This window comes from Rhinatrema bivittatum, chromosome 1, assembly GCF_901001135.1.
Source record: "Rhinatrema bivittatum chromosome 1, aRhiBiv1.1, whole genome shotgun sequence".
Lineage (NCBI taxonomy): Eukaryota > Metazoa > Chordata > Amphibia > Gymnophiona > Rhinatrematidae > Rhinatrema > Rhinatrema bivittatum.
The window spans coordinates 685,007,203-685,024,550 of record NC_042615.1 but is presented as its reverse complement, the minus strand read 5'-3'; the positions used below and the strand labels follow the sequence as shown (position 1 = coordinate 685,024,550).

The 17,348-nt window shown below is 47.1% G+C and overlaps 1 protein-coding gene across 5 annotated transcripts in view; it reads right to left on the bottom strand.

The window, feature by feature from the left end:
- FCHO2 (FCH domain only 2) overlaps positions 1 to 17,348 on the bottom strand; it is a 532,544-nt gene that overhangs the window by 465,327 nt on the left and 49,869 nt on the right. For all 5 annotated transcript variants that reach the window (XM_029574710.1, XM_029574736.1, XM_029574720.1 and 2 more), the window contains exons 3-5: positions 5,093 to 5,167; positions 3,759 to 3,900; positions 3,511 to 3,663 (exon numbers count right to left, since the gene is read on the bottom strand). In XM_029574710.1, the coding sequence (XP_029430570.1) occupies positions 3,511 to 3,663; positions 3,759 to 3,900; positions 5,093 to 5,167 (370 nt within the window). The remainder of the gene's footprint in view (positions 1 to 3,510; positions 3,664 to 3,758; positions 3,901 to 5,092; positions 5,168 to 17,348) is intronic.

The following is a 17,348-nucleotide window of genomic DNA, read 5'->3' as shown; positions in this document are numbered from 1 at the left end:
CATCCCATAGCCTGGGGGTGGGGTGGTTTGAGGGGAGATGGGAGGAATGGCAATGTCCAGGCCAGTGGCGGTGAAGAAGCCCGATCCCGCCAAAGCAAGGCCGCTATGGGAGCTCATCCCTGTGGCGGTGAAGAGGAAGCCCAAATTCCGCCAAAGCAAGGCCGCCACGGGAGCTCATACCCATGGCAGCGAAGAGGAAGCCCGACCCCACAAAAGCAAGAACGCCAAGGGAGCTCATCCCCGTGGTGGTGAAGAAGCCCGACCCCACAAAAGCAAGGCCGTCACAGAAGCCCATCCCCATGGCAGCAAAAAAGAAGGCCCACCGGTGTAAACTCACAGCAGAACTGGAGCCCATCCCTGTGGCGAAGGAAGAAGAGGTTTGGCGGTGAGACCCGGGACATGCATGTGCGAATGGAAGACTGGGTGTGGGTGTTTCTGTGTGTGTGAATGTGAGCCAAGGTGCATCAGTGAAAGCTTGTGTGTGTGTGGTAGAAAGGAAACCAGGATTTGTAAGAGAGAGACAGACTGATTATGGTCTGTGTGCATGTGCGTGCGCGTGCGAGAGAGAGACAGAGACTGGTCATGGAGAGAGAGAGAGAGAGACACAGACTGGTCATGGTGTATGCGTGCTAAGGTAGAGGACCGTGATGTCCAAGCTTCAGCAGCCATTGCTGCTTCTGATGTGTGCTTTTGGTCTGCAAGGGAAAGGAATAGGAAAGTTGCTGGAGAGGGTAAGTAAAAGTGGCTTTTTAAGTTTATTTTTCTTGACTGACTGCCATTTTAAGTATTGGGTATTACGTGATGTGTCTGCTGTTCTGAAATATTTAATTGATATTTGGACAATTTTTAATAATTTGTATACATTTTTGTTTGTTGGATGTTATTCTGTACATCTGCTGTTTAGTAACATTTATAGCTATACAATTATTTCTGTGTGGGATCTATAGCAGCTTGGCTTATTCTGTTTTTCTAATAGGAAGTGTATTAGTGTTTAGGGCCTGGTTTAATATCTGTAGTGTTGCCTTTTCATAGATAGGGGTGTTACTGTTTGAGTGTGTTCCATAATATAGGTGTAACTTTGTGCAAATCCTGGGACAATGTTAGGTGTTATATTTCTCTAGGTTTGCACTGCATGCAGAGTGGCATTTTTTGTTTTCCATTCCGGTTTATTCCATATTTATAATTGGTGTTCTTTCTGTATTTGGTGAAGGTCAATTCTGTGTGTGTGACAGAGGTGAGGTATTTTACTAGCATGTAAGCATTTGTAACAATTTTATTTGTTGTGTTTTCTCAATAGAACATGCATTAGTGGTAAATTACTGTCTTTTCATAAGAAGGGTTATTATGCCTGTCGCTAAAGGGAGTTTGTTTTGCATTTACTAAGTTGTTATCAAAACCAGAATATCTTTTTTTTGAATGGTGAGTTCTATGGGTAATGCCCTAGTTCTGCTCTGCACCCATTGTTGGGGATCAAGGGGGTTCCTGTGTATGCAGAGTATATGTTTACATTTAGCTCCGTGACTGTCACATATTCAGTGTGTCACGCATGTGAGAACCATCTGTCAGGTGTGTCCCAGCTGAAAAAAGGTTGAGAACCACTGTTGTAGCCCATACCACAGAAGGCACCAGTGGCTTCTTCTGTTCCATGACATCTACCACGGGACTCTTAGATGTACATATTGAAGCACTCTGCTCCTAATTCACTGAGGTGCCACAATCTTATGTTGAGAGTGTTAAATGCACCTTGGCATGCAAGCTCTTCACCAATAACACAGACAGCACCCTGGTTTGCCATGGGTCCGGAAAAAGACAAATGGCTTTGTGCCAAGGAGACATTTTGTGCCATGAACCTGCACCGATAAGGCTATGTCTTGTCTCAGTGATGAGGAAGGGCCTGCTCCAGCAAAGCTGCTCCAACAGAGGAGATATTCTCTTGAGCTCCGATAAGAATGACCCCCTGCTGCTTAGGCACTTCACTTTGAGCCTTCTCCAGTGCCACTTGCTTCAATTCCATGCTCCTATCCTGAGGTGGATTTGGAGGTTTGGAGGTTTGGGGGGGGGGAGGGGGTGTTGAACTTGTGAAAATGAGAGGGAGGAAGCTTCCCATATTGACTTCTACTAGAAGCAAGACAATGCATCTCTCCTCGAAGAATGGCTCTTCTGCTCAGCCTTGCGACTAGGCTTGAGGCTCTTACTTGCTGGTATCTTCATTAAGGCCTCCATTTTCCAGGCATTTTACTGTTGCAAGAAAACAAACCGGTAGCCGATCCAAGATGGCTGTCAGCAAGGAAACACGTAGATGGATCGGTGTAAACAAGATTTTTATTGAAGCTTGCCCGACTCTGGCCGAGTTTCGCTCAAAGAGCTGCCTCAGGGGCTTACAAGCCACATGAATTTGGCTTAAAATAATGCAAGGTGCAATCAAGAGGAGGTTCTTTAGGTTTCAAAGCAGAGCTTTAAGAATATCAGCGGATTCTGTGTTTAAAAAAGGATTGGATAAGTTCTTGGAGGAGAAGTCCATTACCTGCTATTAAGTTCACTTAGAGAATAGCCACTGCCATTAGCAATGGTTACATGGAATAGACTTAGTTTTTGGGTACTTGCCAGGTTCTTATGGCCTGGATTGGCCACTGCTGGAAACAGGATGCTGGGCTTGATGGACCCTTGGTCTGACCCAGTATGTCATTTTCTTATGTTCTTATGTTCTCGTAAAACCTTTTACGAGAATCCGCTGTTATGCGCTAATTTTGCGAGCTTTCTCCTCTGTTTGCCTTCAATAATCGGTATGTGATACTGATATTCTTAAAGCTCTGCTTTGAAACCTAAAGAACCTCCTCTTGATTGCACCTTGCGTTATTTTAAGCCAAATTCATGTGGCTTGTAAGCCCCTGAGGCAGCTCTTTGAGCGAAACTCGGCCAGAGTCGGGCAAGCTTCAATAAAAATCTTGTTTACACCGATCCTTCCATTTTACTGTTGCATCCTGGGGGACATATGATCACAGCTGTTGTAGATGGAAGAGTCGTCATCAAGGCCCAAACAGAGGCAGATAGATCTGTGAGGCATATTCAGTGCCCACAGATGCAGTTCTTAACCCACTGACCACAGGCTTTTTGATCTTGGATTTCTCAATGCTTTCAGACATCTTCAATTAACCTTTTTTTAAGAACTTAACATTTCTGTTTGAGGGGCCGCTAAGGCAGCAGCAGATCTCAAGAAGCAATGAGTAAATGGGAACATAAAGCCCCAAAAAGTAAGAAAAAATTCAAGAGACAGAATGGGACATGTTCACATGGTAGGGCAAACAAAAAGACCAAGAGACTCTCAAGGCAGCATGCATGCACAGGAACTCACACACACTGAGCTCTGAGAGATGGGTCCATATCAGCGCCTTTGGAAGAGGGCACCCATGCATAATGGTTAATTCATGCCAACTTGTTAACAGAGAATATTAAATATATTGTAGCAAAAACATGAAATAATTTGGCCCTTAAAATTATCTATAAAATTACCTTTTCTATTTCTCGTTGTGTAGCGCCTTCCTTTTTCAAGCGTTCCTGTTCTACACATTTCGTATTATACATTTCCTTATTTTTCTGTAAGGCTTGAGTAATACTCTGAATATTCTGCACAGCTTCCAGAGTGCTTGCCACCTCTTCTTTTGTCTGCAAAACATCAGAATCAACATGCTACTTAAAACTGTACTGCAATATATTTTTAACACTGTAAAAATGTACATACAAATAAAAATAAAGCCAACCTTTTTATGAGCTTTTAGTTGATCATCTCCATATTTCTGAACTTCTTTAATAAGTTCCTGTAATTTCCGAACTAGTTCTAAATGACAACTAGCTAGTTTTTCTGTAGATGTTTTAAAAATGTCCCAAACTGGTCCAAAAGTCCTAGAACAAATGGAATATATTATTCAAAAGAACATTTTCTTAATACAACAATATAATACTAATCCAAATGATACTCCTGGGGGAATTCTGCGCTACTGCGGAGTGCAGAATTTGCGCAGAATTCCCCCCTGCGCAGAATATAGCAGAGAAGACCCCAGCTTGCTGCGAACGGAGCACGTCCCGCGGCATGCCGGTGAGAGAGAATGTGTGTCAGAGAGGGGAGGGTGTGAGAAAGAGCATGGGGGGGTTCCAGTGAGAAAGAATGTGTGTGTGAGAGAGGGGAGGGTGAGAGAGAGCGTGGTTGGTAAGGGGGGGGGGGGGGGGTGAGGAGGGTGAGAGAGAGCAGGAGGGTGTGAGAGAGAGCATGGGAGGTAAGAGAAGGTGGGTGGGGGGGATGCTTGAGTGTGGGTTTCAGAGACAGAGAGGGAGCCTATATGAGGGGAGGGGGATGCCAGTGAGAGAGAATGTTTGTGTGAGAGAGGAGAGTGGTGTGAGGGAGGGTGAGAGACAGCTTGGTTGGTAAGAGGGGGAGTGGGGGGGGATGCTTGAGTGTGGGTTTCAGAGAGAGAGAGGGGAGGGTGACAGAGAGCAGGAGGGTGTGAGAGAGCATGGGAGGTAAGAGAGGGGGGCTGAGGGAATGCTTGAGTGTAGGTTTCAGAGAGAGGGAGCCTATATGAGGAGATTGTGAAGGAGTGTGTATGTGTGCGAGAGATTGGGAGCTTGTGTGTATGAAAAAGGGATTGTGTGTATGTGAGGGTGCTAGCCTGTGTGAAGGGATTGTGTATATGAGAGACAGAGCCTGTGTGAAGGGCTGCGTGAGAGAGAGACATAGGTAGCCTGTATGAGGATGTATATGTGAAAGAGAAAGGGAGCTTGTGTGGGTGTGTATGCAAGAGAGAGGGCATGTGTGTGCGTGCGAGAGAGTGAGGGAGCCTTATGAGGGTATGTGTATGTGGAAGGGACACTTTACAGTGAATTTCTAGGGAAATTCTGCTCAAAATATTTAAAATTCTGCAACTTTAAGTAATTAACTTTTTTCTGTAATAACTAAAAATGTAATTACTTAAAGACTGTCATGTAAATTGTGTTATTTGACCAATATAAAAGTTTGCCGAATTTTCAGGTTTTGTGCGCAGAATTTTAAATTGTTTTGCGCAGAATTCCCCTAGGAGTAAAATGAAGACCAACTTACCCAAGCTGTGTATAATTACTTGCTGATCTGGCAAGTTTTATCATTGATCTTGAGTATGCTTCTTCTATTGTAGACCTGTTAAAACAAGTTTCAGCACAATTCAATGCACTATGATCACAAGTTTAAGAAGCCTTGAAATCACATTCACATATCAGAGAGGTAAAAGGGAAGCGATCTGATGGCTAACCAGACAACTAGAAGTCAGGAATAGAGTAATAATAATACACTCAAATGCAATTAATCTGTTTGACCTACTAGGTTGTTCAAAGTATGTATTGCCAAAATCAGTAACTAATCTTAGGAAATGTATTTTTCAAATGGACTTCCGTTATACCCACAGAGAATTATGCAATTCTGCGTACAACTTATTAGTGAGTGTATAATCATGCTAAATTGCATAACTTCCCAGAATGCAAAGGCCCAAAGGTGCATGGAGAGAACACACAAAGCAGCAGCTGAGCTGCAGACAAGAAGTGCAGTCAAGCATGGCAGGAGCAGACAGAAGTGATTTGCAGTCATCTAGGGCCAATTAGCCTGCTGTATGCTCCCCCCTGTGTGGAACATACAAGCTGTATGGACAGCCTGCACTGAGATCAACAGGAGGCAGGAGGGATCAGACAGAATATCGGACTGCTGCTTTGAAGCTGCCTGCTTGGGGATAGCGGTAGAGCACCACAGTCCGGAGGATCATCTTACCGAGTAAGGCCCCAATATATGCGCACCTTGAGAAGAGTGAAAACAGGTACACCTAATCTGCAGTATAAGAACATCAATTCCTAAGCAGGACTTTCCTCCATGCTCTCCCTGGCAAGAGCACTTTGGTGGTGGCAGGAGCCTCTGGCAGGGGAGCTGCAGGACTTCATCAGTAGGCCGGGAGGAGACTGAGTTCAGTGGATAGTAGAAAGGTCAAAGGGAGAACATAAGATATGCCAAAATAAGTCAGACCAAGGGTCTGTTTCCAACAGTGGCCAATCCAAGTCACAAGTATCTGGCAAGTTACCTAAACATTAGATAAATCACAAGCTACTATTGCTTATTAATTACCGTAATAAGAGTTTATGGATTTTTCCTCTAGGAACTTATCCAAACCTTTTTTAAACCCAATTACACTAACTGCTATAACCACATCCTCTGGCAATGAATTCCAAAGCTTAACTATGCACTGAGTGAAAAATAATTTTCTTTGATTTGTTTTAAATTAGCTATTTTCTAACCTCATGGAGTACCCCCCCCCCGGTCCTTCTATTATCCGAGAGAGTAAATAACCAATTTACATTAACTTGTTCATAAGAACATAAGAAATTGCCATGCTGGGTCAGACCAAGGGTCCATCAAGCCCAGCATCCTGTTTCCAACAGAGGCCAAACCAGGCCACAAGAACCTGGCAAGTACCCAAACACCAAGAAGATCCCATGCTACTGATGCAATTAATAGCAGTGGCTATTCCCTAAGTAAACTTGACTGTCTATGGGGGAGAAAATGGCACCACTCCAAACTGTGTGCAAGTTGGTGCTGCCATGGCCTGCCACATAGAGTGCCCATCAAGCCTGAAGCAGGGCCTAGCCCATCAGAGGCCACTCAACCCACTCAGAAACCCCTTTCCCTTGCCCCAATGGGATCAGGAATGTCATCAGTATAGTATTTATTTTTTATTTTTATTTTATTTTATTTTATATACCGGCAACCGTTTGCACATCGTGCCGGTTTACAGATAACTTAAAACAAGGATATATATAGGCAAAGCCTTTACAAGGAACATTGTGTAACCTAGAACATAGTAACAGATCAATAACTAAATAAATAGGGGAGGGAGGGGAGGGGGTGGTCGAGACAAAGGGGGGGGTGAAGACGGAAACGTGAGGAGAAAATATGTACAGGGAAACAATGAACAAGTGGTATGTACATAGGTTGTGTGCAATATTTGAAAATGCGCAAGGGCAACAGTGAAAGGGGTAAGAAGATATGTACGGTGCTAATAAGAGATAAATTATTGTGTGCATGATAAGTGAGGGGTTTGTGGTTGTCTTGAGGGGATGGGTGTAGGTCCTGTGGTGGGGGTGTTAGTACTAGTACTAGATGGAGGTTGGGTTAAGGTGTTTATAGGTGGTGAAGGTGATTGGGGGTATGCTTGGAGGAAGAGCCAGGTTTTGAGTTTCTTTTTAAAGGTGGGAGTGGAGGTTTCGGTGCGAAGGTCAAGTGGCATGGAGTTCCACAGGGAAGGGCCTGCGAGGGAAAGGGCCCTATTGGTGGTGGAGATGAGTCTTGTGGATTTTATAGATGGGGGGATAAGAGTTCCACGAAGGGAGGAGCGGGTAGGTCTTGTGGAGGTACGAGGGAGGAAGGGTGGGCTTAACCAGTTGTAGTGTTCATTAGTAATACTTTTGTGGATGAGGGTAAGGGTCTTGTATAGGATGCGTGAATGGATGGGCAGCCAATGGAGATTGATGAGGGTGGGGGTAATGTGGTCTTTCTTCTTGACATTAGAGACGATGCGTGCAGTAGCGTTTTGAAGGAGTTGTAGAGGTCTGAGGTGGGTGGCAGGGAGTCCAAGTAAGAGTGCGTTACAGTAATCGATTTTTGAAAAAATTAGTGATTGGAGTACTGTGCGGAAGTCATGGAAGTAGAGGAGGGGTTTGAGTTTTTTGAGGGTTTGGAGTTTGAAATAGCAACTGCTAACGATAGATTTGATATATGGTTTGAAGGTTAGTTGGTTGTCAAGTATAACACCCAAGTTTCTTGTGTCGGAGATACAAGAGTGCGCCAAGCAAGGAGACCAGAGGAAAGACTTACTGAATCGGGGAGTCCTTTTACTTACCTGGGCTCAGCGCTTACTGTCCAAGTACAGAGAAAGTCTCCGGCTGCAGGGGGAGAGGGTTTTGGCAATCACCACCACACTAGGCTTCCTGCACCTGCTGCCTTTCAGCTGCTTCAACAACTGAGTCCACGCTGGGAACCGGCTACTAGACCAAGGCCTCTGAGGGATCTCGGAAGTCGCTTCAGGAATTCTCAACTGGGGGAGAGACCTTTAGGTATCACCGCAGGAGAGCGGGGCTCAATCTTTTTCCAAATTAAAGGTAAATTTTCCTTTTGAGTACTGTAATCCCACTAAGCCTATATAGGCTAAAAGATGCACAATGGAAGTGGCTACAGTCAGAGGCCTTAAAGTAGCCAACTAGGTTCTCCTGGAGCAGTTCCTAGACGGGCTGGGTTGACCTATGTAGTCTTGGGTGTGTCAGCACCCAAGGCTCGCCATGGAAACTGCACTGGAAGTGGCAGATGCCTTCCATCAGGCTCAGTTGATGCTAGAACTAATACAAAAGCTAGAAGGGCAACCTGCACAAAGTCCCCTGCACAGCAGTGAGAGTGCAAGACCCCAATAATGGTCCTTAGAGGAGGACAGCTCTGGTCTATACTCCAGTCACAGATCTCAGACTCGCCAACTTGTTTTAAATTTGGAAAGAGAGGTCATTTGATCAAAGACTGTCTCTGCAAAGGGAGCAAATTTAAGGATGTTAACCTGGTCACACAGCCAGCACTAGATGTTAAAGTTAGCACTTGCAAGGTAAAACCTCCAGAGGAGAAAGCGCATGTTGTTAAAGACTGGCCATGGTTTGAAGATGAAGTGTGAAAGTACAATCTAATGAAGCTTCACAAGTGTAACTTCATCAATATTCCTCATTTTGGATTCAAGGATTTTTTGAAACTAATTAAGCTGAATGAGATCCCTATCCAAGCTCTAGTAGATTCAGGGAGTGGAAAGGCTCTTATCTGGAAGGAGTTAGCCCAAAGAGGCTATATATTGATTTCAAGAAGGCGGCAACACTCACCTGCATATATGGTGACCAGCAACAGTACCCAACCAGTCAGGTTCTACTAACTACTCCGGCGAGGGTACCCAATATAGAAGTGGGAATACTTCAAGCTTCCATACCCTGTTGTTCTGGGGCATGATTATCCTCTGAGACTCTGTGGGACCAGCTTATGGCCAGTCTAGAATGCACTGAGACATAGCTGGAAGCCTCTCCATGGGATGATGTGATCTTATACAAGACCTTGTCAAAAATACTCAGACCATGGAGGTAGTGCCAGAGAATAAAATCAGAGACGTCCCAGTGTTTAGAGACTACTAGAGACAGAATTATCCCGAAGACAAAAGGAAAACGTGGCATGCTTGACTGGGAAAAGGCATGCCAGGGACCACTGTTTCAACTTTGCATGGTGACAGGGATCAGAGGGAATCATGGGTATTCCGGGGACCCTTAATTGATTCCCCAAAAAGGGTGGGAAAGAGTAAATCTGGAGAAGTAAAGTAAACCACATTCAATAGTAGTTCCCTTGGCTGGAGGCATGTATATATGTTGGAGGGGAAAGTATTCTCTGGCATAGGGGGCTGCACACTGACCCCGCCCTCCGCTAGGAAAAGAAATGGCTAGTCTCAGTTCAAGATGGGAAAGGAAAATAGGAATAGCAGTTAACCTCACGGTCAAGCTGAGGGCAGGATATGTAAAATATATGTTAGAACCTCCTTAAAAGTCCAGGACAGGAAAATTGGTCCTTACCTGCTAATTTTCGTTCCTGTAGTACCATGGATCAGTCCAGACAGCTGGGTTTTGCCTCCCTTCCAGCAGATGGAGACAGAGAAAAACTTCGAGAAAGTCCTCTCTTAACCCGGTGTGCGACCTGGTGTTCCTCAGTATTTGTTCATACCCAAGCAGAAATATTTCAAAGAATAACCATTTTTTTTAACCTAACTCCATCCCCCCTGAACGAGCAAAGGATGAAGAATAAAACTTTGACAACAAGAAAAAGGTCTTAGTCAAAAATCCTATACCTTTCTTTAGAAAATAAAACTACAATTCAGCAGGATAGTACAGAGCGAGCGGGCTTTCCACCCATAACCTGGAAACCCCCCCCCCCCCCCCCCAATGGGCGGGCGTCTGGACTGATCCGTGGTACTACAGGAACAAAAATTAGCAGGTAAGGACCAATTTTCCTTTCCCAGTATGTACCCGATCAGTCCAGACAGCTGGAATGTACCCAAGCTCTCCTAACTAGGGTGGGACTGCAAGAGCCCTGCTCGGATGGCACTGGCCCCAAAACAGGCGAGGTCCAAATCCTGGACATCCAATCTATAGTGTCTGGCAAAAGTGTGTAAAGACCTCCAGGTAGCTGCCCTGCAGATTTCCTGCGGGGAAACGAGCTGACACTCTGCCATGAAGCCACCTGCGCTCGGGTAGAATGAGCCTTCAAGCCCTCCGGGACTGGGCGACCAAACCAGATATAAGCAGACACTATGGATTCCTTTAACCAACAAGCAATAGTCGCTTTAGATGCCGACTGTCCCTTCTTTGCCCCATGCCACAGAATGAAAAGGTGACAGACGGAACCCATTGGTAGCCTCAAGATAGAGCAACAAAGCCCCTTCTCTCTTCCTATCTGCTCCCTCTCCCCCCACTCTGGATTTTTGTAATTTCCTCCTTCAGTTATATTGTAAACCGGCATGATGTACCCACGAATGTCGATATATAAAAGCTAATAAATAAATAAAAAAAACAAACAAACAAACAAAGCACGCCTGACATTTAGCTGTCTAAGTTGTCTTGCACGAGGACCTGTCAGCTTCGCAGCCAGGAAAGCCAGAAGCTCCATTGATTGATTCACGTGAAAGGCAGAAACCACTTTCGGCAAAAAAGATGGAACAGTACGCAGTGATACTCCCGAATCTGAGATGCAGAGAAAAGGCTCCCTACAGAACAAGGCCTGGAGCTCTGAGACCCTCCTGGTTCAACAGATGGCCACCAAAAACACCACCTTCAACATAAGATCCTTTAAGGTAGCCTTCTGGAGCAGCTCCAAAGGGGCCTTGCACAAACTCCGGAAAAATCAGATTCAGACTCCAGGAGGGGCATAACCTGCGAGTCGGTGGGTGCACATGCTTCATGCCCCAGAGAAAACGCAGCACGTCCGGAAGAGTCGCCAAAGGAGCACCACAAGTATGGCTCCGTAAACATCCTAGGGCAGAGATCTGAGCCTTCAGCGAATTATAAGACAATCCTCTATCTAAGCCATTCTGCAGAAAGGCAAGAACCTGATCCACAGAGGCCTTATAAGGATCCACCCCTTGAGGCTGACACCTCGAAGACCTTCCACACACGCACATATGCTAGCGATGTGGTGGTTTTCCGGGCCCACAACAGGGTGGAAATAACCGCCTCTGGTTAACCCTTCTTCTTCAATTGCTGCCTCTCAAAAGCCAGGCTGCAAGACAATGGTGATCCGCCCAACTGAAAAATATAGGCCCCTGACAAAGGAGATTCAGAATATGACCAAGTCAAAGAGGGCCCTACAAGGCCAGATTCACCAGGACCGTGAACCAAGACCTCCGTGGCCACTCCGCTGCCACGAGAATCACCCAGCCCGGGTGAAGTTCTATCCTCCGAAGAATTTTTCCCACCAGCAGCTATGGCGGGGGAACACGTAAAGGAGGACATCATAATGCCAAGGGACTACTAGGGCATTGATGCCCTCCGCGCCATAATCTCTTCTGCGACTGAAGAAGCGCGTCGCCTTGGTGTTTGTGTGAGTCGCCATCAAATCCACACGAGGTTCACTCCACCTGCGACAAATCAGGCGCATGGCAGCATTTGACAACTCCCACTCTCTGGGTCTAGCTATTGCCGACTGAGGAAATCCACTTGCACTTTGGTCGATCCCGTGATGTGAGACGCTGCCAACACTGCTAGATGCTGTTCCGCCCAGGACATGAGCTTCTCTGCTTCGAGGGCTATAGGATGACTCTTTGTTCCTCCCTGCCGATTGATGTAGGCTACAGTCACCACATTGTCGGACAGAACTCTGACTGCCTGGTTGCGCAGGAGAGGGAGAAATCTCTGCAGGGCTAGCCGAACGGCCCTTGTCTCGAGACAACTGATCAACCACGAAGCTTCCACTGGAGACCACCAGCCCTGAACCGACCAAGTCTGGCATACGGCTCCCCAACCGGAGAGAGAGTGGCATCTGTTGTCACCACCATCCACTGGGGTATCTCCAGATTCACCCCACGCTCCAGACTGTCCTGGGCGAGCCACCACGGAAAGACTGGATCTGGCAACTCCGATAAGCTGGAGCGGTAGATGGAATTGCTCAGACAGTGAGTTCCAGTGTGACAGCAAAGCAGATTGAAGCGGCCTCAAATGCACAAAGGCCCACGGGACCAGTTCGAAGGTCGATGCCATGGAACCAAGAACCTGCAGGTAATCCCAGACCCTGGGCACAGAGGTTTGCAAGAGATGGACTTGGCAGCGCAATTTGATAATCCTGTCCTCAGAGGAACACCTTGCCCACACGGGTATCGAAACGTGCTCCCAAAAGGTTCAGGACCTGGGATAGGGGTTAGATAGCTCTTGGCAAGATTGACCACCCAGCCCAGAGACCTCAGGCGGTGGAGGACGACCTCCACTGCCAGCGCACACTGGTCGGCCGACTTCGCTTGAATGAGCCAATCGTCCAGATAGGGATGCACCAGGACCCCCTCTTTCCGTAGGGGCGCTGCCACTACCACCATCACTTTGGTGAAGGTCCATGGAGCCATGGTGAGACCAAACGGCAGAGCGCAAAATTGAAAATGTTGTCCGAGAACCATAAACCTGAGGTATCTCCGATGATCCTTGCGAATCCCGATGTGAGATAGGCTTCCGTCAGATCCAGGGACGCCAGAAATTTGCCTTTCCGTACAGCTGCAATGACCGAGCAGAGCATCTCCATCCTGAAACGTGATACCTTGAGGGCCACGTTCACCTTTTTTAAGTCTAGGATGGGCTGAAAAGTTCCCTCCTCCTTCAGGACCCGAAGTAAATGGAGTAACGTCCCGTTCCGATCTCTGATGGGGGCGCAGGCATGATGGCCCTCAGGCTTTGGAGGCGCTCCAGGGTCTGACGAAAGATGGACACTTTTTCTGGGGACCCACAAGGGGACACCAGAAACAGGCTGCATAGCAGGCGAGCAAACTAATGCGTAGCAGTGTTCTCTCACAGTGAGCACCCACTGGTCTAAGGTGATTTTGACCCACCCCTCATAAAAAAGGGTCAGCTGACCCCCTATAACCTGGTTCGAGGAATGGGCTAGCCAGAACTCATTGGGCAGCTTTAGCTCCGCTGGGCCCCTGCCCTGGACCATGATGGGCTGAATGACACCTGCGGTAGGCCTGCGACCAAGACTGGAAACTCCCCGAGGCCTGTCTTTGGCCCGCGCCCTGTGCTCTGCCGAAAACGTCTTTGGCCTCGAAAGAGATGGCGAGCCGTGGGGAAAGTCTTCTGTCCCTTCGGCTTATCTTCAGGCAGCTTATGTACTTTATCATCACCCAGCTGCTTTATTAGATGCTCCAAGTCCTCCCCAAAGAGCAACGTGCCCTTAAAAGGAAGAGCACCGAGCTGGGCTTTTGAGGAAACATCCGCAGCCCAGTTACAGAGCCACAAGAGCCTCCTGCCAGAGACTGCTGGAACCATAGTCCGTGACGAGGCGTGAAGGTCATACAAAGCGTCTGCACCATACGCAACGGCCACTTCCAGACGTTCCGCCTGCTTCACCTCTTGGGGCTCCAACTTCTTAGCACTGAGCAACTGCTGCATCCAGCGGAGGCCCGCCCGGAGCATATAACTGCTGCAGACAGCAGCCCAAATACCAAGGGCAGAAACCTCGAAAATCCTCTTGAGGTGACCTTCCAGCTTGCGATCCTGGAGATCTTTCAACGTTGCCGCGCCAGCCACCAAGATGGTAGTCCGCTTAGTGACCGGAAAGATGGACACATCCACTTTCGGAACCCATAACAGGTCCAAAACGTCTTCTGGAAGAGGGTAGAGTTTGTCCATGGCCCTGCCAACCTTGAGTCCAATCTCTGAAGTATCCCACTCCCGAGCCATCATTTGCTGCAACATGGCGTGGAGAGGAAACGTTTGAGCGGGCCCGCGGAGCCCCGCTAAGACTGGATCCACCATATCCAGACTGGGGACCACGGGAGCTGCCACGATCCCCAACTGCTGCAGAACATGCGGGATCAGGGGAGCCAGCTCCTCCTGACGGAACAGGCGGACCACTTTACGGTCGTCACCTTCAACCGAGGGGGGAACGACAGGCTCACGCTCGAAGTACGCTCCTGGTTGGACTCGTCCATCTCTACCTCCCATGTCACTCCACCCCCAGTGGGAGCCTGAATCGTCTGGATGCATGTCGCCGCCGGCGAATCCTCCTTATTGGCCACCTTCCCAGGTGGGCCCTCAGGAACCTGATCCACGGGAAGTCCCCTCTTCTGAGCACCGGTTGCTAAAAAGGCCTGAGTTCATCCTCATTAAGAGGATGAACTCAGGGGAAGAAAAAAAACAGTCTGGCCCCTAGAGACCCCCCTTAGAGCACACCCCCCCCCCCCCCCCGCGGCCCCCCAGGCCTCATCGGGGCAAAACTCAGTGGGGAAAAAGTGCTGGAGGAAAATCCCCTCCCCCCTAAAGCTCTTGCCTCTGCCACGCGAAAAGTCTCCAAGATGGCTGCCGTTCCCACGCTGAATGGGAACAGATCGGCCTGCACCTCAGAGGCAGCAACGGGTCTACCAGAGCCCAGCTGCTGCGAAGAGACCAGCGTGGACAAACTCGGGGAAGGCTCCTCACCAGGGAGAAAGAGTGCAGCAATCGGCCGAATCATGGCCCGAACAACGTTCCCCGCAGCACGGGCACTGGCTTGAGCGGGGCATGCCGTCGGAGAAGCCAAAGGAAGAAAGTAAGACCAGTCCCCAAAAAGTGGAGAAAGGACACCCGGCAAGACGATCGCAGCCTCCCTGCCACTAGCGAGACCTGCCGTCCGCTCCGACTGCCTGTGCTCTGAGCTTTTTTTTTTTTTTTTCAGGCAGGCAGAAGTCTTAAAGCTAAGCTATAGAGCTCTCTGCTTTCTTTAAAAAAAAAAAAAAAAAGAAATCAAAAAAGAACAAGGATAAGAACAGACGTCCTAAGGACGCAGCGGCCTCCCTGGTCACAGGCAAGGTACGAGCAGGGGTTGGGAACCCCCTCCTTAGCTCCTTGGGGTGTACAGGGTAATAACTGGTGGTCCAGTTCAAAGCAGAGGCTGTGAAGGAGGGGAGGAAACTGGAATTAAGGAGGGGGTTCCCAACCCCTGCTCGTTCCTTGCCTGTGACCAGGGAGGCTGCTGCGTCCTTAGGACGTCTGTTCTTATCCCTGTTCTTTTTTGATTTCTTTTTTTTTTTAAGCTTGGTTCAGAACCCCGGTTTTGCACCACCTTCATCTGCTGGAGACAGAGAAATACTGAGGAACACCAGGTGGCACACCAGTTAAGAGAGGGATCTCTCAAAGTTTTTCTCTGTCTCCATCTGCTGGAAGGGAGGCAAAACCCAGCTGTCTGGACTGATCCGGGTACGTACAGGGAAAGGAAAATTAGTTTCTTACCTGATAATTTTCGTTCCTATAGTACCAAGGATCAGTCCAGACTGCTGGGTTATGCCTCCCCTCCAGCAGATGGAGTCAGAGAAAAGCTGAAAAGCACCCCCTAGATATACCGGTGTGCCACCTGAGATCCCTCAGTATAATCAATATCAAAGCAGAATGAAACAGATATCTCATCCTGAGTGTTGTTTTTTTGGGGTTTTTTTTTTTTTTTACAAGAACCAATGACTAGAGCAAAAAGTATACTCTAAAAATACCAAAAAACGTATTTTTATTTTTTTTTAAACCAATAACATGTTGAAAACAACTGTGAAGAGAAAACAGAAATACGACCTGAAGACAAGCGTACTCTCTTGTGTTATACCTTCTTAGGCGGGTGTCTGGACTGATCCTTGGTACTACAGGAACGAAAATTATCAGGTAAGAAATTAATTTTCCTTTCCCTGTACGTACCAGGATCAGTCCAGACTGCTGGGATGTACCCGAGCCGCCTTAAATGGGGGTGGGACCCAGAGAGTCCCGCTCGAAACACAAATTAGGGGGTGCTTTTCAGCTTTTCTCCGACTCCATCTGCTGGAGGGGAAGCATAACCCAGCAGTCTGGACTGATCCTGGTACGTACAGGGAACAGGCATTTAGCCTGATCCATATTAAGACAGCCCACAAGGGAATCTTGGTTGCAAGGCGTTTCACCTGGGGCGAGAGGGATAAGAAGGGGACAAGAATAGAAGAAAGCAAGAGCTATGCTATAACTACTTATCTGTAAGCTGTTGCATTTCTATTTCCAGTACTGCTGAGGTAAGCAGGCTTTAAAACTCTGTAGAAGAATAGCCGGAGTTCAGACTGCTCTGTCCTCCAGAATGCCAACAACCACTCACACTGTGTTACAAATGGTTATTTACCCTTTGAAATAATACAAAAAACAAGGGGACACTTCATGAAACAACCAGCAGGTTTAAAAAAATCACAGAAAGTACTTTTCATTCAGTGCACAATCAAGCTGTGGAATCTGTTACCAGAAGACACAATGAAGGCAACCAACATAACAGGGTTTTAAAAAGTTACTGGAGGAAAAGTCCATAAAAATTGTTAGTTTGGTAGACTAGGGAAAGCCACTGCTATTCTTTGGAGTGAGTAGCAAGAAACAGATCTATTTTTTGTGATCTGCCAGGAACCTATTACCTGGACTGGCAACTGTTGGAGGCAGGATGCTTGGGCTCGATGGACCTTAGTCTGAGCCATGGTGTTCCTTATGTTCTTCCTTTGTACCCACACCTCCAGCCTGTCAGGGAGGAGACTGAGAAAGGTCGGCCTTTACATCATGGTGATGTTTGATATTACTATGGAGATGTCTGTACTTTGGGAAAGTGTCAGATGGCACCCAAACAGGAGTTTTCGGCCTGCTCTCCCCTGTGGATTGCCAGTGTGGCACTGAGCTATTTGCTGTGATTGCTGCAGGAGAATAATTTTAACAACAGTAACTTATCTATGTGCAATAATATCAAACTTCATGAGATTGCATTTAAATATTATCACTCTGGTGGTGCTGTGGTTAGAGTTGTGATGGTAGTGAGGCTTAACATAATTAGATGTAAAATGACAATAGCAGATAATTAATTTGGTCCTATCCATATTCATCGTTATTGAATTAAATTAAACAAATGCTTAATTTTAAATAAGGTTTCTTCTACTTCCTTTTTGTACATATATATGTTCTGATGTGCTTGGCATCTGTTCTTTGCTAGCCAAAATAATTTTTATACTTTTAATGACCATGATGGGTCTGTGTTATATCCCTTCTAAACAGCCAGCAAT